Source organism: Oryx dammah, unplaced genomic scaffold (genome assembly GCF_014754425.2).
Source record: "Oryx dammah isolate SB20612 unplaced genomic scaffold, SCBI_Odam_1.1 HiC_scaffold_4, whole genome shotgun sequence".
NCBI lineage: Eukaryota > Metazoa > Chordata > Mammalia > Artiodactyla > Bovidae > Oryx > Oryx dammah.
Window position 1 is genome coordinate 26,729,121 of NW_024070188.1, and position 23,494 is coordinate 26,752,614.

The 23,494-nt window shown below is 39.0% G+C and overlaps 1 protein-coding gene across 1 annotated transcript in view; it reads right to left on the minus strand.

Moving 5' to 3' along the window:
* SLC16A10 (solute carrier family 16 member 10) overlaps window positions 1-23,494 on the minus strand; it is a 106,984-nt gene that overhangs the window by 34,001 nt on the left and 49,489 nt on the right. The window contains exons 2-3 of the mRNA XM_040238487.1: window positions 7,294-7,438; window positions 888-1,350 (exon numbers count right to left, since the gene is read on the minus strand). Of these exons, the coding sequence (XP_040094421.1) occupies window positions 888-1,350; window positions 7,294-7,438 (608 nt within the window). The remainder of the gene's footprint in view (window positions 1-887; window positions 1,351-7,293; window positions 7,439-23,494) is intronic.

A 23,494-nucleotide genomic window follows, 5' to 3' on the forward strand; every position in this document is an offset into this window, starting at 1 on the left:
TTAACTAAAGAAAAATTGCACAAGTGTCCAAAAGTAGACTGAAATGTAGAAAAACTCCAAATCACACAGTACACACATAAAAGAAAAGTTTATCCTAGTACCGTTTTTGTTTATCATTTATCAACTATGTTGAACTATAAATACATTTTCAGTCATAACAACAAGAATAAAGGAAGAAACATAATAATAAGCACTTTTGAGCAAATTTTGCCAGGGGCAAATTTAGACACTGCTTACTCTTATTATAAAGAGGTTGAAATTTGCCTTTGCAATATAAATAAGCAATATAAAGTGCCCAAGCACTTGAAATCCTAATTTCCTATGAAACCCTTGCTCTCTCTGGTTATTTGGAACTTGCTAACATTTTTCAAATAATCCTCCAAATGAATTCCCATTTTCTCAGAAGTATCTCACAAGTAGACAAAGTGCTTCTTTGTGACAAAGTCACTGGCTTTTACTATTTACCTAATTTTTACACCCCTTTGTTGAAAAATAATTTACTGGTGTTGACAAAATCATTGCACCATCTTTGTCCCTGATTATGATTAATAAGCCATTTGAACAAAAAGTGACCTGTCAACTTTTTTGTATAGATGACATTTGTTCCAACATTTTAGTGTTCTTAAAAAAATACAAAGTTGGTTTTGTTTGTGTAGGTTTGGCGATCTGTTAAATACCAAAGCATACCATGAAACATATTCTCTATGTAATGATCGGATGACTGTGCTGACCTTGTCTTAGGAGACCTTGACTTGCAAGGGTCCCTGAATTACAACCAGGATAACATTAAAGGCCAACTTAAATCTGAGCTCTCTTGCTCTTCTGAGAAGCTTTTCTGTATGAAATAATAATATTCGTTACCAGCAAAGCCAGAGAGGCGTACTCACCAAGTGAACATAAGGCACAAAGTACCCAAAAAGTGCAAGTGGTATTCCAACGGCCCACACTGCATATGCTGTCACCTTGAAGATGGCAAAATTGAAAAATTTTTTTGGAGGACTGAACTTTCTCCTGGAAAAGAGGGAGAGTCGGTTGCCTTCTTTGGTTGTACCGTCTTTATCTTTGGCACTGGAAACAAGAGGTCGGTAAGTGAAGCCAGCCAGAAAGAGGACAAACATGAAGATGCAGAGGACCCGGAGGGTGTGGAAGAGGCCCACGCTGTCGGTCAGAACCCTCAAAAGGAAAGGCAGCAAAATCGTGAAGATGCTGCTGCCAGCGGTGACGATGCCGTTCACCAGGCCAAGGCGCTTCTTGAAATAGTGTCCCAAAATGACCAAGGAAGGCTGGTAGGTGAAGGAGCAGCCACAGGCAAATATGATCCCGTAGGTCAGGTACAGAGGCTCAATGGAGCTGTGCGAAGATGAAAAAGACGTAGAGCAGCTTTCATTATTTTCATCACGTGCTTGGAAGAATAAAGTCTTACGGTCAAAGGGGGTTTCAGTTAATCAACATATTTTCTACAAATAAAAATTAACCAAAAAGAGGTTAAAATCTTAATAAGAATACAACACTACAATATTTTAATTTCATCTGAATAGATAATAAAAAATGCCTTAATATGTGAAAAATGATCAATAAGGTCCTCAGTGATTTTGATCCCTCCTCCTCTTTCTATCAACTTTCAGGCGAACCATGCAGCACTGGGTAAAAACTGTGATGCTCTCCAACTCAGAAATAAACAGTGGTGCCAGGAAGGGCCTCAGTGACACTAACAATGATTAAACTACCCCCCAAAAAACCTAGTCTCAATAAAAGCTTTAAAAACTGTAGAATTTAACTATGAAAACTTTTTTCCTTCACGGAATTTTCCCAGGGACTTATTAATCAGCAATCTACTCAAAGAGAAGGCTACGTTTGATATTTTCTCCCCAGGCTTATGCGAGGAACGTTTGCACGGACAAGCAGTTGTGTGTCTGTTGCATTTTGCTGGCCTAAGGGCTGCAGACCAACCTTCGCCCTGTGCTGCACTGTTCTCAGTGTTGTGCAAGATAATGAGAAATCATATTCTGATTGCAGGACTACTAAACGAAGTGCATTCACTACTGATCCCAGTCTGTAAGCTTTCGGGCCAGGCAAGTCTCGACAAAAATAATCAAAGGTTAAGAATTCTATATTTAACCAAATAACTTAATTACACACTTCTGATGAAAGTAAAGGAACATAGGGAATTCCCTGGCAGTCCAGTGGTTAGGACTCAGCACTCTTACTACCAAGGGCCTGGGTTCGATCCCTGGTCAGGGAACTAAGATCCCACAGGCTGCACAGTGCAACAACAACAAAAAAGAGAAAATGAACAAAAGAAAAGAGAGGGCTAAAGCAAGAGGAGGCTGCAAAGCGGAGGAAATTTTTTAAAAAAGAAATTAAAGAAACATAGCATTACATTCTTTGAAACAGTTAAGGAGTAAAAAAATGCTGAAGCTTTTTTCTTTTGAAAATTCAGAAGGCTGTGTATCAGTGGTAAAGGCAAGCTCTTTATAAAAAACTAAGATAGATAAAGTTGGTTAATAATTAAATTTTAAACAATAATTGTAGCCTAGCAATATGCTGAGGTAATCACAAGGAACTCTAGAATCTGATAAAATTAAGGCAGGCTGGCAGGCCCCTCACTCTGAGATGCCCTTTCCCTGCCTATTAATCTACGTAAAAACCATCTTCAAATCAGGCTCAAGAGCCAGTCCCTAATTCTCCTAAATTAATCTTACCTAACTCTGATCACTCTTTACCAAAACCCCACTCTTATTCAATAAACATATTTAACAGCTACTACGCTCCAGATACTTGGTGAAAAAAATATTTTAAGTGTGGCTATGCCCTATTTCTCGTCTGCTTAGTGAAACAAGACACCTACCTGAAATAACAATGTAAAACAAAATATAAATAATATTTCACTCATTCTGCATCAGTTTTTCACATAAGTATTTTTCCAGATAACTGCAACAAATTTCTTAAGGTGCCAATTTACTTTAACAATTTTAAAGGAAAAATCTAAATACATTTTTCTCTGCCTTCTTCAAAGTGTATGTTAAAAATAGTATTGACAGCACAGTATTGTCATAAATAATGACAATATCTATAGTTACACTACATTATTATAAAGCTGTCAGTTGGAAAACCAGAGAGCCATGGACGTAGATCGAGACATTCTTTTGCACACCATTTAAATACGGAGTGCTGGGTAAGATTAGCCTTGGTATCTCTCCTGCAGAGTAAAATACATCAGCTTTGTGATGGCATTTTCAACTGCTGGTGGAACCTTCCTCACTTCTGATTTTCACTTTAGTAACAGATGGTTCAAACTGTTGAAGTTTGACAACTGAGTAAGTGCCATGTAAATCAGTAAGATACCAAGTATGTGTGGGAAAAGTATTCAAAGAAGAGACGCTGATGCAGCCACCTGCAACTGCTAGGGAAGGCTTTCCTAAGAAGAGGAAAAGAAGGTCAGTCCACTGTTCAACACTTGGAGTTTATACTGCATCTTCCCTTGTTCCTCTGTATGCTCTCAAAGTACAGCAGCTTTGATCAGTGGGTTAAATAATGAAACTGCCTAGAAGATATGAGAGCGTTATATGTAGTAAGGTAAAGATCCCTTCAAGAGTTTGTTTTAGGCAGGGGTGGGAATGGGGGAGGAAGAGAGAGAAAAACAACTAGGTCACCACATAAAATACATTTTATAATTTTTATTTCTCAGTGGTCAAAAAAGTTTGAGAAACATTGCTTGCTGTAAGTTGGTCTGTGTATATGAATTGTGTCTACCAAACTAGGTAATAAGTTACATGAGTTTTTTATCTCTTAGCTTCTCTCTCCACCAAAGCCTGAGTGTTAATAACACTTCAGCAAATGCTAAGGTCACTGACTGACAATGGGTATCTGAGGCTTCCGGACCATGCAGGGATCTGATGAGGCAGTAAGAGCACAATACTGTATTAGAGATAAAGAAGAACTAAAAGTAAATGATCTCACAGAATTACCTAAGTAGAACCTTATCCCCCAAAAAACCGGTTTTTTATTTCTTTAAAAAACAACTTTAGATTCTATGAGGAATGAGAAGGACGTGTCAGTACTAATAGAGACTCATTTATGTATATACGATCATTTTTACCAATGTTAAATTAGTTTGTTGTGGGCTGGCATGGATTAATTAATAACTACCATCTTGTATCAGTATCATCAATTAGGAATTTGGTTTCAAGATTCATGTAGTGACCATCAGATAAACTTTTTCTGTTTTTTTTGGTATGCAATGGGAACTTGGATATCCTGAAATAAAAAAAATTGTTGGGTTTTGCCTTTTGAAAAATAAAAATAAAAAATAAAAAAACAACTTTGGAAGACAAGAACAAAGGCAACTTTAAAGATGGAATATTTATCTTCTAAAGAGGAATAAAAATAATTGTTTAGAATCCAAATAAAATGTCTAAGGTGAAAGAGGCTCACTTTAGAGTTGAGGAAGGGGTATGTGTGGGGAGGGTGAGGGTAAAATCAGAAACCAAGGATTCTGTTGATTCTGAATATTTAAAAATAAACAGGGTGGGACGTCCCTGGTGGTCCAGTGATTCAGGACTCCGAGTTTTCACACAGGGGCCAGGGCTCAATCCCCGGTTGGGAAGCTAAGCCTCCTCACGCTGTGTGGTGTGGCCAAAATAAAGATTAAAGAAATAATAAATAAACAAATGAACAGGGCAGTGGCCAATGAACACATGAAAAGATGCTCAAGATCATTAATTAACAGAGAAATGCAAATTAAAACTGCTATGAGGTATCTCCTCACAGCAGTCAGGATGGCCAGCATCAGAAAAATCTATCAGCAATAAATGCTGGAGAGGATGTAGAGGAAGGGGAACCTTCCTATACTGTTGGAGGGAATATAAACCTATACAGCCATTAGTGAGAACAATATGAAAAAACTAGGAATAAATCTACCATATGACCTAGCAACTCCACTACTGGGCATATACCCTGAGAAAATCATAATCAAAAACAGCATGTGTACCCCAGTGTTGACGGCAGCACTGTTTACAGTAGCCAGGACAGGGAAGCAACCTAGATGTCCACTGACAGATGAGTGGATAAGGAAGAAGTGCTCCATACACACAATGGAATGTTCAGTTCAGTTCAGTTTTCAGTCGCCCGGTCGTGTCCGACTCTTTGCGACCCCATGAATCGCAGCACACCAGGCCTCCCAGAGTTCACTCAGACTCACGTCCATCGAGTCGGTGATGCCATCTACCCATCTCATCCTCTGTCGTCCCCTTCTCCTCCTGCCCCCAATCCCTCCCAGCATCAGAGTCTTTTCCAATGAGTCAACTCTTCGCATGAGGTGGCCAGAGTACTGGAGTTTCAGCTTCAGCATCATTCCTTCCAAAGAACACTGAGGGCTGATCTCCTTCAGAATGGACTGGCTGGATCTCCTTGCAGTCCAAGGGACTCTCAAGAGTCTTCTCCAACACCACAGTTTAAAAGCATCCACCACAGTTCAAAAGCATCAATTCTTTGGCGCTCAGCTTTCTTCACAGTCCAACTCTCACATCCATACATGACGACGGGAAAAACCATAGCCTTGACTAGACGAACCTCTGTTGCCAAAGTGATGTCTCTGCTTTTCAATATGCTATCTAGATTGGTCAAAACTCTCCTTCCAAGGAGTAAGCGTCTTTTAATTTCATGGCTGCAGTAACTCAGCCATAAAAAGGAACGAATTTAAGTCAGTTCTAATGGGGAAAGGTTGAGGATAGGAGGAGAAGGGGACGACAGAGGATGAGATGGCTGGATGGCATCACCAACTCAATGGACGTGAGTCTGAGTGAACTCCGGGAGTTGGTGATGGACAGGGAGGCCTGGCGTGCTGAGGTTCATGGGGTCACAAAGAGTCGGACATCACTGAGCAACTGAACTGACTGACTGAGGTAGATGAACCTAGAGTTATACAGAGTGAAGGAAGTCAGAAAGAGAAAAACAAAGTATATTAACCATATATATGGAATCTAGAAAAATGATATTGATGAAGCTATTTTCAGGCAAGGAATGGAGACACAAATGTAGAGAATGGACTTGTGGGCACAGTGGGGAGGGACAGGTTGGGACGAGTGGAGAAAGTAGCATCAACAGACAGAAACTATTAGGTGTAAGATGGACAGCTGGGGAGAAGTTGCTGTGTACCACAGGGAACCCAGTCTTGCGCTCTGTGATGACCTGGAGGGATGGGATGGGGGTGGGGGGTAGGGAGGCTAGAGAGGGAAGGGATCTAAGTATAATTATGGCTGTTCTGCACTGTTGTGCAGCAGAAACCAACACAACATTGCAAAAAAAACATTTTTTAAATTCAAATTTTAAAAAAATAGAAAAAACTAAACAGGGCAAGCAATGTAAGTTTGATTTTTTTTTTTCCCTAGTAACTACAATAATGCTTTTCAACTAGAGCTCGAAGATAGCTAAGGAAGAGAAAGGGACAGGAAATGAAGATAAACCACAAAAGTAGACAGAGGATGGAAATCATCTAAGGGTTTTCCTGTTAAGTGCTGCCTGTTAGCCAGAGCTACCCATTAAACCAGGGTTTCTCTATCTGGGGATTATCCTGACAATGAAAGAGGATTTGCAGGTAAAACAGGAGCTGGAGGGAGAGGTGCTTCCACGGTTACGGTGCCTCCCAGCTATCTGCAGTTAGCTCCTCTGCAGGGCTTCTAACAGACACAGGGAACAATGTTTTGATATGAATTTTTATTTTAAGCTGCATTTGATCACTTCATTTTGTCACGATCTTTTTAAATTTCAGCACTGTTCTTTCCCCCTCCCCACCCCCACCCCCGAAAACAATGCAGGTAGGAATTCTGTACCTGGGGTGAAATAAACAGCAAAGTCTAGATCTCATTAATAAAAATATTTCACATCAAGCCTATGAACAACCACTTCAAAATATCATCTCTTGTAAGCTTTGGAACTCAGAATGAGTTGATCTTAAATTAAGGCCATTGCTTTAGACAACTTTACTGCTAGAATTTGAGTCTTTGGGATTTTTCTGTGAATGGAAAAAAACAAAAGGAGAAATTTTTTTTTTTTGGCTCCAGGGAACACATGTACCCTGACTTGGCATCTCACTCTGAGGCACTGCAAGCAAAAGCATTCAAATTTACAAGCTCTGATTTGCTGCTGTGGACAGTTAGTTGCATAAGTGACATGCTTCAAGTTTTAAGCACTTGAAAAGGAGGACTTTTTTCTCTTGTAAACGGCTAAGTTTCTTAAAGGAAATCTAGAAGATAGCTCATAGATTTTGAAAACATGAAGAAACCAAGTCCTTACCTTACAAAAGAACTTGATAAGAGTCCAACAAATCCAACAGCAGCGCCCACGACAGCTGTTTTCCGACAACCAAATATGTCTGTGAAGACACTGACAATCGGGCAGCAGAAGAAAATCATCCCCATGGAGAGAGAACTAACCCATGCTGCAAGAGAGGGGGAGATGGGGGACATTATGACACGCGGAATTCTAGTTGTTCTTATCTCATAGAATGTAAGACATATTGAGAAAAGTACCAGTGCAGGAAAGATATTACTCAGATTGATGAATGGGGGGAAGTTAGAATAAGTAACAAATCTGAATCATAGATCAAAACATTGGCAAGTACTCATTATAATTAGCAAAGCAATTATTTGTGTTCAGTGGAACTTCTGAAAAAAGTTTGTATCCTTAAATAAATCAAACATTCTCCTGGGACCTAATCTCTATCCTGGTAACTATGGTTTTAAGCAACTTCTAATCTGTGGAAAAAAATCTGTCTGAAAAAACTGAAATATATTTAGGAACCCATGCCCAGGTGATCAAACTGCAAAGAAACGACCACCGAACTCAACAGTGGTGAAACTTGAAGAAAAGGAGTTATATGGACACAGTAGTTAAGAATCAAACATCTGCCTAGAGTCTGGGCTTTGTGCTTTTGTTAAAGGAATCAAATCCACACAGGCAATTTGTTGACCTAGATAAGTTACTGTACATTCACTTTACTCATAAAGCCATACACACAGTTTATCTTTTTTGAAAGTATGTTATCATTCACAATAGAAAAGATTTAAGAATCAGGTCATAATTTCCTGTCCTGATACTGTAAAGACAAAAACAAAAGGAAAGCAAAAGAGAGACACACTGAGTACAAATGATCACAAATTTGTGCCAAAGAAATGAGTGATCTTGTAAGACACCGAGTCTGTAAATTCTTTATAATGAACCTAGAGAGCCCTGAGTGAACATGAGCTATAAAACAAACAAATCCCTCATGCCCCCAGCTCTGGAACGATCCAACAAATTCTTGGGCAAATCATTTCCTCTGAGTCTGTTTTCTCACCTTGAGAGAGGATGGAACACAGATCTTTCCAGAATTTTAAAGATTAGAGAAAATGTGTCTAAACCTCCACATCTAGCACAGAGTGCTTAACAATGCCGAGTTTTAACAACAACAAATTGTCTTAATGAAATGATCTCCAGCATTCCACCTAGCTCTGACCGTCTTCTAGTAAACCGCTCTATTTCCTTAGCAAAGGAAGTTAAATCCAGACAGACCCTGTACAAATGACTATTTGCTAATAATGGTATCCAAATGGAGCTTCACCAGTCTAACAATTTCATTTAATTTTTTGCCTTCTTACATTTTAAGTTATTTATGTATATTTTGTCAGCCACAATTTCTTTTCTTTCTTCTCTTACCAGAAAGGAGACAAAAACACAATGAAGAGACTGTTACAAACAATGCAGGCTTAGCTTAGGTGTTGGTGGGAGGGATTTAGAAGTGGACAGGCTCAGGAAAGAGGTGATGGGCCAGATACTAGCACAACCACAGCCCCGGATGTACCCGCTCAAGGAGAAGTATGACTTTTTCAGTCCATGTTATATAAAAATGTTACTGATTTTTAATCATTTAATCTCATTCAAAAAAAATTTAGTCATCTATCATGTTGATGAAACAATCTAAACCAGTCTAGTCAGACTAGAAGAACTGCATCCTAACCTTTATTTTTGGATGAAGGTACTTGACAATTAAATGAAATGCCAACACTAAACAGGAAATCACATTAAGAAATTCAAGAGCAAATATTTATATTGCACTAATGTTCAAAAAGGTCAAGGCATGTTTCAAGAAGAAAAACAAGTCTTTATGCATTATCTAGGTGTTGGTCTACCATAACACCAAATGTGAAAATTTTTTACAGAATCTTACGTCCACTGAACAAGCACTAAGTGCAGGATATAATCAAATACAACTTTACTTTTGTCTCGACTATCGTCTTAAAATGCAAGCGTGGAGAAAATGTTCCCCCGCCACTGCATGAGCACTTCAGCGGGCCCACCTGATCCTTGTAGCCAGTGCTGAGTAGCAGAAAGGCCTCAGGTGCTTTAGGTTACAAACTAACCTTCACTAGGTAATCAAATCTTTTTTCCTCGGGAGGAGAGGAAGATCAGCTTTGTCTCTTTTCCGTGGCCCTTCTTCCCCTCCCTAGCTATTGCTCTCTCCAAAGTGGGCCAGCATGAGACAGAGGGCTACTCGGAGACAAGGCAAGGAGACTCCTACTTCATAGGTCCTGCCAAAAGGCCTGAACGGCGATGTCCGAAGCGGACGCTTTCCCTCAGATGCACTTCTGTGGGTTCTTCCAAGTCTCACCTCAGAGTTCCCTCTGGCTACAGCCCCACAGACAAGGTCAGTTCACTCTCCTCCTGGCTTTCTGGCTGTCACTTAAAAGACTCACTGTTGGAGCCTCGTTGCCCTTCTAGACGGTTTATTTGGGCAGGGATCAAAACAGCTCCTCTCTCCTCCACTCAGCCGGCCTCTGCTCTGCAGGAAACATTCATGTTTCCTCTGCCCTGACAAGCACTGGAGTGCGGGCAAATTCCACAGAGCCCTCCTCTTGCTGTGGGAGCAGCTGGCTAGATGCAGTTCTCTCCTTGTTGGATTTCTCACGGGATTCAGACCTCAGTCCTCTGTATCCCCTAACTGAAGAGAATTCTTTAAACCTCTAAGTGGTCCCTCTAAAGCTCCCCTCACTAGGTTACCAAGTGAAAGGATGTATACCCCAACTTTTCCCATGAAGGGTGGGGTGGAAGGAAGCCACAGCATAATTTCATAAAAGAATCTTCACAAAATGCTCTTCCTTGACCCATAAATATCCTTCTTGTGGGTTTTAGAGCCTCTAACTGATCCTTGAACATGAACTATCCCACTTTTGAATTTCACACTTCTGTACCTTACTGCCTCAGCTAAATTCCCAACATCTTTTTTTTTTTTTTTTGGCTGCACTGCACAGCTTGAGGGATCTTAGTTCCCCTGCAATGAAAACAGGGGAATCCTAACCACTAGACTACCAGAGAATTCAAGAAATTCTCTTTTTAGAAATTTTTTGTTGGAGTATAGCTGACTTATAATGTTGTGTTAGTTTTGGACATACAGCAAAGTGAATCAGTTATACATATATTCACTTTTTTTTTTTTTAAGATTCTTTTCCCATATAGGCCATTAGAGAATACTGAGGAGAGGTCTCTGTGCTATACAGCAGGTTCTTATTAGTCATCTATTTTATATACAGCAGTGTATATATGTCAGTCCCAATCTTCCAATTTATCCCCCCATCCCCTGGTAATCCTAAGTTTGTTTTCTACATCCCTGACTATTTCTGTTTCATAAATAAGTTCATTTATACCCTTCTTTTATATTCCACATATAAGTGATATCATATGGTATTTGTCTCTCTGGGTCTGACTTACTTCACTCAAGATAATAATCTCTAGGTAAATCCACGTCACTGCAAATGACATTATTTCATTCTTTTTATGGCTGAGTAACATTGTGTTGTATATATGTACCATATCTTCTTTAACCATTTCTCTGTTGATGGACATTTAGGGTGTTTCCATGCCCTGGCTATTGTAAGTAGTGCTGCAATGAACACTGGGGTGCATGTATCTCTTCAGATTATGGTCTTCTCTGGGTATATGCCCAGGAGTATGATTGTTGGGTCATATGGTAGTTCTATTTTAAGGAACTCCCATACAACATACTGTTCTCCATAGTGGTTGTACCAATTTCCCTTCCCACCAACAGTGTAGGAGAGTTCCCTTTTCCACACATGCTCTCCAGCGTTTACTGTTTGTGGATTTTTGATGATGGCCATTCTGACTGGTGTGAGGTGATACCTCATTGTAGTGCTGATGTGCATTTCTCTAATAATGATGTTGAGCATCTTTTCACGTACTTTTTGGCTATCCAGATGTCTTCTTTGGAGAAATGTCTATTTAGATCTTCTGCCCATTTTTTAATTGGGTTTTTTTAATATTCAGCTACATGAGCTGTTTGCATATTTTGGAAATTAACCCCTTGTCAGTTGCTTTGTTTGAAATATTTTCTCCCATTCTGAGGGCTGTCTTATTGTTTTGTTTATGGTTTCCTTTGCTATGCAAAAGCTTTTAAGTTTAATTAGATCCCACTTGTTTATCTTTACTTTTATTTTCATTATGCTGGGAGGTAGATCAAAAAAGATCTTGTCAAAGAGTGTTCTGTCTATGTTCTTCTCTAAGAGTTCTATAGTGTCCGATCTTACATTTAGGTCTTTAATCCATACTGAACTTATTTTTGTGTGTCGTATTCGGAAGTGTTTTAATTTCATTCTTTTACATGTAGCTGTCCTGTTTTCCCAGTACCATGTACTGAAGAGACTATCTTTTTTCCATTGTATATTCCTGCCTCTGTCATAGATTATGTGACCAAAAATACTAATTCTTGAATGAATCTATTACTTGGCACTGTTTTTGTAAAATTTTAACATGACATAACAAAGAATCCAAGGTTTTACGGACTATGCTATACACCATAAAAATAAAAGAGCCTGTTGTTCTCTTCTGACCCTTCCAAGTCTGACTATGATTACTATTAATAATAGAAACTGAGAAACTGAAAGACATAGTCACTCTATCCAGCATGGTAAAATTTTGTTTAAAAAATGCAAACTACACCTAATCCTTCCATATAATTTGACCAAACATTCACACAGGGTTTCCTAATACTGTTAAGCAAATATTTTCCAATGGAAGAGATACTATCTAAAATATGGAATAACAACATTCTCTCCATTCCAAGTAAAAGTGTTTATTATGTATGTTCTCGGCACTATCATAGGCTCCTGAGAATATGAAAAAAACTAAAATATTTTTCTATCTTCCAATAATTTCCATCTAGTAATATACATATGGAAATAGAGGTCCAACCAGAACACCATATACAATGTGCTAAATGTCTTAAGAGATACAGATTTCAAAAAATATATAATAAAGAAGGGATTAAAAATCTCCTGAAAATGTACCAGCTTAGAATCCCTAATCAGTAAAGCTTGTTACATACTGCTGTATCTTCTTCTCATTTGCAATACTATTTTTAAAATGTATGTAGATGTTAGTAATAAAATTCAGATATTTTAAAATGCTAATGACTTCATAGTAGACCTCTTTGGCATTAACAGTATTTCTCAATGAATTGTACTTTTATATATTTACTGTTGTTATAGAGTGGCATACCTATGTGTGTAATGAATTGATTTTGAGGTTGTTGGCACTTCTATAGGATTCAAGTTAGCTATTACATAAAGTCCATTTTCCCTTAAAAAAAAAAAAAAAAAAAAACAAGAAAGAAAGACTTTAGAGTGTGTTTGTACACTCTTATCACTCTTATTTGAATGTGTGTGTTTGATGTTAACAGAGAGAAACATCCAAAAAAAAGACCAGGTAGGAAAATCTTTTTTATAAACTAACAATCAATGTGTTGAGCATAAATACAAATTCAATTCAAATCCTGTGTAACTGTTAGCAGTTATAGTAAGGTGATCATAAAAGTACAAATTAAATACAAATTAAAAAAACAATAAACTACACACAAACACACACACATATATACATATATATAAGTAACAATCAGCTTTCTAGTTTCCCCACTCAGACTCTCTTTGTTTACTACTCCATACTAAGAACAAATCTTCATTTCTCAGCATGGCCAAAGGAAAATGCAAATCACTTGGAAGAAGTGGTTAGGTTTACTATTTAAAAACAGTTTCCTGCATATTAAGTAAAACAAAAATAAATGTTCTAACTATGTGGATATAAATGACTACAAGGACAAAATGTTTACAATTGAAAACACCCAAAGGGAAGACTTACTATAGTTAGCTGAAGGCTGATAAATACTCTTTCACCCTGTTTTGAGAGCTCCAACCCCCATTTCCACTTGATCTTGGCCTTTTTCACAACAGCTTTGCTCTATAATAGAACATTGGTCTAATAGCCTCAAATAAACATCTAAATATTATTTAACAAAGTTCCAATGACTTTTGGAGTGTGGTGTTGTCTGGCAACTACACAAAAATTCAGAAACAAGTAAACTGTACCTGATTTGACCATTTTATTGCCAATCGAAACGTTATTTGGTAGGTATATTTCACTTAGGAGTGGTCTTGAAGTTATTTGCTATCAACTTCTGTTAGTGGCAGTAGAGTGAAGTGGTCAAGTAAGTCCTCTTACAGATAATAACTGTGTTGGGGGAAAAAAACTTATTTAAACACAATATGGAAAATGTTTTAAAACAGACAGAAGTTGGAGGAGAGATTTCTTCCCTGGTGGCTCAGACCAAAAAGAACCTGCCTGAAATGTGGGAGGCCAGGTTTAATCCTTGGGTTGGGAAGATTCCCTAAAGAAGGAAATGACAACCCACTCCAGTATTCTTGCCTGGAAAATCCCATGGACAGAGAAGCCTGGTGGGCTACAGTCCATAGCGTCGCAAAGAGTCTGAGACAAGCAACTAACCCTTCCTTTTCCCTTCCACACCTGGAGAAGCTGAATCTGGAAGAAATAAAAATTACCAGTATGCAGGCCTTCTTGAAGATCAACAAGCTATGCAGATGCTGGGTGGACTAGTAAGGGGCCAGACTAAAGAAAAGCAACAGCTGGAGAGGAAAAAAAAAGCAACCGTTGGAAACTACATGAACTGAACAGAGATATCAGCTGCTACACACCACAGACAGACTTTGCAGTTTGAGTCCAGGCAAGGTAACTGCCTCCTAAGAACAAAAACTCAATAATACTTGGAAAAACAAAATGGAATCAGAGTTGTTTCAAATATTATCTACAATGTTCAAGTATTCAACCTAAAATTACCAGAAATGCAAAGAAACAGCTGATAAATATAAATGGACTCTGAATGGACTCAGATGTTGAATTCAGAAAACAAAAACTACAAAATGTCTATTATAATTATGTTAGAAGTATTGATATTAATGGATAATACTTTAAAAGTAAAATGCTGAATTACTGAGTGAAGAGATAGGGAATCTCAACAGTGAAATGTAAACTACAAGAAAATGGAAATTTTAGGGATGAAAAGTACAATAGCTGAAAAAAAATGCATTATGATAGGCTCATACATAAGGAAGAATCTGGGAATTTGAAGACCAAAATTACCTAATATAAGAAAAGAGAAAAATAATACTGAAGGAGAATGAACAAAGTCTCAGAGATCTTAGAATGGAAATATAGGAGATTTCCACTACAAGAAATCTTAAAGAAAGTTCCCCAACTTAGGTCCAAAGACAGGACCGAAACATAGAAACACACACAACACACTGCCTTCTCGTATTTCTTTATAAGATATGTGACTGTTTAAAGCAAAAGTTATAACCAGGTATGTGCGGAAGTGCTTAGTTGCCTCAGGTGTCTGGCTCCGTGACTCCACAGACTGCAGCCCGCCAGGCTCCTCTGTCCACAGAATTTTCCAGACGAGAATCTTGTGGGTTGCCATTTCCTCCTCCAGGGGATCATCCTGACCCAGGGATGGAACCCACATCTCCCGCGGCTTCTGCACTGGCAGGCAGATTCTCTACCGCTGAGCCACCTGGGATAGATGCATTATAATACACCTATAATACATCTATGATACATATATTATATATGATAACAGCACTGAAGATGGAAGTAAGTGAAAATACACTACCACAAGATTCCTTTATTTTATCTGAAGCAATTCCATCAACTTAAAATACACTGAGATATACGCTGTAATCCCTAAAGATAGCACTTTTTAAAAAAATGCAGAAATACAGCTTGAAAGCCAATAGAGAAATTAAAATTGATTACTAAAAATTACGTGATTAATGTAAAGGAAGGCAGGAGAGAAAGAACAGAAAAACAAGAAGCAGATGAGACAAATAAAACCAAACAGCAAAATGTCAGACCTAAATATGACCGTATCAGTAATGATATTAAAGAAAAATAAAGACTCCAAGCAAATGGCAAAGACTATCTAACTGGAGTAAAAAAATCAAGAATCACTTATATCCTGTTTAAAGAGATGCAGTTTAAATACAAATACACAAATAACTTGGAAATAAAAAAGATGGGAAAAGATATGCCATGGATTAATAACCCTAAGAAGACTGGAATGGCTGTACTAACACCAGACAAAACAGACTTCAAGGCAAGTAGTTTTACTAGAAATAAAGAGGGATTCTAATGATAAAAGTCTCAACACATCAGGAAGATATAACAATGACAAACCTATATACACCTAATATAACAGAGCTTCAGAAACACAAGAAGGAAATGTGATCTCTACTTTATACCATATTTTTACTTAGCTCAAAACGAATCATAAAAATGAAATTTGAAACTGAAAAGTATAAAACTTCTAGGAAAAAACATAAGAGAAAATCGTTGTTACCTTGGATTAGGCAAAGATTTCTTAGACACAACATCAAAAACATAATCCATAGAAAAAACTTCACTTCAGCAAATTAAGAATTACTATTTGAAAGACACTTTTAAGAGAATGAAAAGGCAAGCCATAAACTGGGAGGAAAGACTAGCAAGTTATATATCTTACCGAAAAAAAAAAAAAAAAAAACCTGCACCCAGACTATACAAAGAATTCTCAAAACTCAATAAAAACCAAGCAACCCAATTTAAAAACAGGTTAAAAAGATTTGAACAATCTCTTCACAAAAGATGTACAAATGGAAAATATTTATTTTCGAAACGATGCTCAACATCATTAGCCATGAGGAAAATATAAATTACAACAATGAAAAAACTACACACACCTATTCAAATGGCTAAAATGGCTAATCATACCAAGTGTTGGTAAGGATGTTAGGATGTAAGGATGTCATAAGCTGCTACTGGGAATTTAAAATTGGACAACCATTTTGGAAAACTGAGTAGGGATTTTTTTTTCAGCTAAATACATCCCTATTATATGATCCAGCCATTCCACTCCCAGGTATTTACCTAAGAGAAACAAGAGCATATGTCCATACAAAACTTACGTACAGATGGTTATGGTTGTCTTATTTCTAACAGTCAAAAACTGCAAAGAGCCCAAACATTCAGAAATAAAGTGACTGGATAAACAAATTATGGTATGCTCATATAATGGAACGTGCGGGCGTATGTGCTTGGTTGCTTCAGTGGTGTCCGACTCTTTGCGACCCCATGGACTGTAGCCCACCAGGCGCCTCTGTCCATGGGATTCTCCAGGCAAGAATGCTGGAGTGGGCTGCCACGCCCTCCTCCAGGGGCTCTTCCCCCACCCAGGGATCGAACCTGCATCTCTTATGGCTCATGCACTGGCAGGCGGGTTCTTCACTATTACCACCTGAGATGCCCACATATGGAATACTACCCAGCACAATGCCAAGAGTGAACCCACTGATAAATACGACATGGATGAATACCAAAATACTCACACACAGTGGGAAAAAGGCAAAAAAAGGGACGTATAAAGCACGACTCCATTTACTAAAAATTTCCCCAAAATATAAGCCACTATACAGGACAGGAGGCGTATCAGTGTTCACCTTGTTGTGGAGAGGGGTACAGAGGGAAGGACTGTCAAAGACACGATGAAGCCTGAGTGTGATGGACATGCTCATTACCTGGACTGTGGTGGTTGTGTCTCACTGGTGTACACATATGACAAAACGCATCGAATTACCTACTTCATTTCATGCAATACAGCTTATTTCATGTCAATTACACAATAATGTTGCTTTAAAAAAATAAGAGAAACCCTGTATTTATATGAGATGGTAGATGTTCACTAAACTCAATTGTGATCATCATTTCAGGACAAACTGGAAGGAAAAAACAGAAACCTATTTGGAGGTTTTCAGCAACAACAAAAAATAGATGTCCTAAAAAACGAGCACACAACACTGACAGAACTAAGGGGAGAACTAGACAAATCCACAGTCACAGTTGTATGTTTAAGCACATCACTCTCAGTAATTAATGGAACAGGAAGACCAAAATAGAAACGTCTGGATGACAACATCAAGCAGCTTAACTGACATTTACAGAACACTATACGCAACACCAACTGCAGAAAGCTGTTTGCTCTGCCAGCGAGATTTTTAATCACTGATGAGAGTAGAGTGGGGAGCGGGAAGACGGAAGGAGAACTAACACACACAGAATGGCACTTAATCCACGGGCAGTGCCTGCATAAAACTGTCATCAGATTCTCAGGCAACACGGTGAGGCATTATGCTCATTTTAAAGATGGGGAAAAAACAGATTAGAGGTATTTAGCAACTTGCCAAGGTTATTTATGCAACTCTGGTGAGATTCCAGGTGGAAAAAGGAATAAGAAAACATGCCCAAAGTCCTTCATTAAAAAACATCCACCAGACTTCCCTGGTGCGCAGTGGGTAAGAATCCGCCTGCCAGTGCAGGGTACACGGGTTCGATCCCTGGCCTGGGAAGATTCCACCTGCCGTGGAACAACTACGCTCACGCACCACAACTTCTGAGCCCACGCTGTAGAGCCTATAAACTGCAACTACTGAAGCCTGCACGCTCTGGGGCCCAGGAGACACAACTAACGAACCCCTATGCTGCAACTACAGAATCCCACGTGCTGTAGAGCCAGCAAATTTGCTGCAGCTACTGAAGCCTGTGCTCCCCAACAAGAGAAGCCACCACAATGAGTAGCCCCCACAACTAGAGAAAGCCCATGGCGCACAGTAACAAAGACCCAGTGCATCCAAAATAAATATTAAAAAAAAAAATCCACCAGAGCAAAAGGAACCCTCCTACACTGTTGGTGGGAATGTAAATTGGTGCAGCCACGGTGGAGAACAGTATTGTTGCTGTTTAGTCGCTAAGTCATATCCGACTCTCTGCAACCCCACGGACTGAAGCACACCAGGCTTCCCTGTCCTTCATTATCTCCCAGAGTTTGCTCCAACTCATGTCCATTGTGGTGATGATGCCATCCAACCATCTCGTCCTCTGTCGCCCCGTTCTCCTTCTGCCCTCAACCAGAACACTATGGAGGTTCCTTAACAAATGAAAAACAGAGTTGCCATATAATCCAGCAATCTCACTCCTGGCATATATCTGGAAAAACAAAAACTCTAATTAGAAAATGCACCCTAATGTTCACTACAGCACTATTTACAACAGCCAAGACATGGAAGCAACCTAAGTGTCCACTGACTGATGGGTAATTTAAAAGATGTGGTGTCTGTATATACAATGGAATACTATTCAGCCATAAAAACTGAAATAATGCCATTTGCAGCAACACGGATAGACCCAGAGATTATCATACTAAGTGAAGTAAGTCAGAAAGAGAAAGACAAATATTAAATACCATATCACTTATGTGTGGAGTCTAAAATATGATACAAACAAATTTATTTACAAAACAGAAACACTCACAGACATAGAAAACAAACATGGTTATAAAAGGGGAGATGGGGTAGGGAAGGGATAAATTAGGAATTTGGGATTATCAGACAAAAACTACTGTATATAAAATAAACAATAAGGTCCTACTATACAACCCAGGGAACTTTAATCAATATCCTATAATAAACCATAATGAAAAACAGTATGAAATACATATGCTTGAATATATATATATATCACTTCACTGTACACCAGAAACTAACACCTTGTATATTTTGATTTTTAAAACAATTAATTAAATAGCAAAGAAATGAAAGAATATGAAAGCAATATAAAAGATTAACAAAACTAAAAGCTGGTTCTTTGGAAAGATAAACACAATTGACAAAACTTTAGCTAGCCTAACCAAAAAAAAAAGAAAGGACTCAAATGAGTAATACTGTAAATGTATATGTACAGCATGGTAACTATCAGTTAACAGTACTATATTGTACACTTGGAAGTTGCTATGAGCATAAATCCTAAAATGCTTACCACAAAAAAAGTTGCAACCATGTGCAGTGATAGATGTGTTAACCTATTTGTGGTAATCATTTCACACTATGTATGTATATAAAATAAACACACTGCACCCTCAAAAAAAAAAAAAAACCACCAGGTACCATACTTGATGCTGATAAAAACTTATCCCACTCTGGAGAAGCTCACAATCTAACTTAGTTACATTATGGTTTTCTCCAGATATATGACCAGGAGTAGGGACTGCAGGGTCATATAGCAGCTCTGTTTTTAGTTTTTCAAGGAACAGCCACACTGTTCTGCCTAGTTGCTGTACTAATTTACATTCCCAGCAACAGTGTAGGAGGGTTCCCTTTTCTCCACACCCTCTCCAGCAATTATTCTTTGTAGACTTTTTGATGATGGCCATTCTGACTGGTGTGAAGTGATACCTCACAGCACTAAAGGAAAGAAAGAATTGTCTTAGCCAAATCAAAATTATCTCTACCATTCGGTTTAATTTCAAAATCAGACAGCAATTGAAAGGACAACAGCGAAAAAGTAGACAGGTAACCAAGTAGGGCCTAACATGGGTGCGACGAGATGAGCTAGAGCTCCGTAAGAGGGACCCCTGCCCTGGTCCCCCCATCAAACGGCACTGATACAGTGAGACTCATAACCCTGAACAGTCTTCCTTGTTCAGGATTCAGAGAAGCACATCTCCACACCTGTCGTCCTATGTCCAGGAAGGGAAAGGAGATTTCACCTAAACGTCACGAAGTGAGCTATGGCTGTGCCACTGCCAAACTCAGACTGGCACCAGAGCGGCCTCAGGTGCCTGCAGGGTAGGCACAGGAGAAGCACTCGGCTAAGAGGTAAGAGAAGCAAATCTTCCCTCTTAGACCCAGCACAATCGATCCTTTCATAATGAAGCATTACTTCAAAGCAGTGTTGCGTATTCGCTTCCTGTGCTATTCATGGTTCCGGTGTACTAAGCAGCATGGTGGTTGTAACTGCCGGTGAGTACATACACATGTTGGTGAACCTGTGCTATGAATGACACATGACACTCCTTAGGCAGGGAATTAACAGACACTGAACACTAGAACATGTCTGACTCTATTAAACTATGTAATAAGATTTTAATGAATTTCAAAAATAAAGCGAATTCAGCTATGAACAGTCTGTATTTCAAAATTAAAATTCTTGATATTCTGTATTTTGCCTTTTGATTTTTTTCTCTCGTGTAACAATTTAAAAGAGATATAATTCACACACCATAAAATTAGATCTCTTATAAAAGTCAGTGGTATTCAGTATATTCACAAAGTTATGCAACCATTATCATCCAATTACAGACCATTTTCCTCACCCCAAACAGAAACCCTGTACCGACTAGTAGTCACTCCCATTCCTTCTTCCCCAGCGCCCCTGGTAACCACTAATCTGCTTTCTGTCTTTATAGAATTGCCTATGCCATTATTCTTGCCTGGAGAATTCCATGGACAGAGGAGCCCGAAGGGCCACAGTCCATGGGGTTGCAAAGAGTCAGACACGACTGAGAAATTTTTCATCATTCTGGACATAAGGATTATCAGGTGGCGCTAGTGTCCGCTGTTCCACGGACAGAGGATCTTGGTAGGCTATGGTCCATTGGGTCGCAGAGTCAGACGACTCAAGCAACTTGGCACACACACATTCTGGATGTAAAACATGTTTCCTTTTTAAAAAAATTTTTTTAATTGACAGATAATCGCTTTACAGAATTTTCTTGTTTTCTGTCAAACCTCAACCTGAACCAGCCATTCAGTTCAGTTGCTCAGTCGTGTCTGACTCTTTGCGACCCCATGAATCACAGCATGCCGGGCCTCCCTGTCCATCACCAACTCCCGGAGTTCACCCAAACTCATGTGCATCAAGTCTGTGATTCCATCCAGCCATCGCATCCTCTGTTGTCTCCTTCTCCTCCTGCCTTCAATTTTTCCCAGCATCAGGGTCTTTTCAAATGAGTCAGTTTGTCACGTGGAGTGGCCAAAGTACTGGAGTTTCAGCTTCAACATCAGTCCTTCCAATGAATGTTCAGGGTTGATTTCCTTTAGGATGGACTGGTTGGATCTCCTTGCAGTCCAAGGGACTCTCAAGAGTCTTCTCCAACACCACAGTTCAAAAGCATCAATTCTTTGGCGCTCAGCTTTCTTCACAGTCCAACTCTCACATCCGTACATGACCACTGGAAAAACCATAGCCTTGACTAAACAGACCTTTGTTGGCAAAGTAATGTGTCTGCTTTTGAATATGCTGTCTAGGTTGGTCATAATTTTCCTTCCAAAGAGTAAGTGTCTTTTAATTTCATGGCTGCAATCACCATCTGCAGTGATTTTGGAGCCCAAAAAAATAAAGTCTGACACTGTTTCCACTGTTTCCCCATCTATTTGCCATGAAGTGATGGGACCAGATGCCATGATCTTAGTTTTCTGAATGTTGAGCTTTAAGCCAACTTTTTCACTCTCCTCTTTCACTTTCATCAAGAGGCTTTTTAAGTTCCTCTTCAGTTTCTGCCGTAAGGGTGGTGTCATTTGCATATCTGAGGTTATTGATATTTCTCCTGGCAATCTTGATTCCAGCTTGTGCTTCTTCCAGCCCAGCGTTTCTCATGATGTACTCTGCATAGAAGTTAAATAAGCAGGGTGACAATATACAGTCTTGACATACTCCTTTTCCTATTTGGAACCAGTCTGTTGTTTCATGTCCAGTTCTAACTGTTCCTTCCTGACCTGCATACAGGTTTCTCAAGAGGCAGGTCAGGTGGTCTGGTATTCCCATCTCTTGAAGAATTTTCCACAGTTTATTGTGATCCACACAGTCAAAGGCTTTGGGTATACATATATCCCCTCCCTTCTGAACCTCCCTCCCATCTCCCTCCGCATCCCACCCCTCTAGGTTGACAAAGATCCCTGTTTGAGTTTCCTGATCCATACAGCAAATTCCCATTGGCTATCTATTTTACATATGGTAATGTAAGTTTCCATGTTACTCTCAACATACATCTCACTCTCTCCTCCCCTCTCCCCATGTCCATAAGTCTATTCTCTATGTCTGTTTCTCCATTCATGCTTCCATTTTTGTCTAGCTTCTTTCATTTAGCATAATGTTTTCAAAGTTCATCCAATTTGTAGAATATGTTATTACTTTGTTCCTTTTTGTGACTAATATTTCATTTATGAATATACATGTCACTTATCCATTCATTGACAGACACCTAGACTGTTTCCTCTTTTCAGTTATTATGAACAGCACTACTGTGAATATTTGTGTACAAAGTTCTACAGGCACATATATTTTATTTTTTCCTTTGCTGCCTGTGCTTCTGATGTCATAGCTAGGAAATCACTGCCTTATCCAAGGTCATGAAGATTTATGCCTATGTGTTCTTCTGATAGTTTTTCAGTTTCAGCTTTTTAAGTCCTTAATCCATTTTTAATTAATTTGTGTATATGGTATGAGATAAAGAGTCCATATTCATTCTTAATGTGGCTGTCCAGTTGTTCCAATACCATTAGTTAAGTCTATCCTATCCCTCACTGAATTGTTTTGGCTTGCTTTGTCTTAATAATTTTTAATATTTAGGACAAAAAAAATACAATTTTTTTAAAGTTTTATTTTTTACTTTTACATACATAACTGTTACAGAATAAACTGCACATAAAGTGTTCAGTGAGAAGCTCTGGCATGTATATGCTCATGCAACCACTTCTACAATCAAGACAATGAATATTTCTATCACTCAAAAAGCTTCTCCATGCCCCTCTGTAATTCTTCCCTCCTGTCACTTCCCATACAAACTGATTCATTTTCTGTCACTGTAGATTAGTCTGTAGACTTATTTACATAACTGGAATCATACAGTATCTACTTTGGTTTATACTTTTAAATTTACTATTTATTTTTTTGGCCACGCTGTAAGGTATGTGGGATCTTAGTTCTGCAACCAGGGACAGAACCCGTGCTCCCTGAAGTAAAAGTGCTGAGTCCTAACCACTGGACAACTGGAGAATTCCCACGTTTACTTTTCTCTTTGGTTGCACTTGGGTCTTTGTTGCTGCACAAGGGCTTTCCCCAGTTGCAGTGAGCGGGGGCTACTCTTCATGGCTGCGTGTGGGCTTCTCACTGCGGCGGCCCCTCCTGCTGCAGAGCACGGGCTCTAGGCACTCGGGCTTCATTGCTGCGTGTGGGCTTCTCACTGCGGCGGCCCCTCCTGCTGCAGAGCACGGGCTCTAGGCACTCGGGCTTC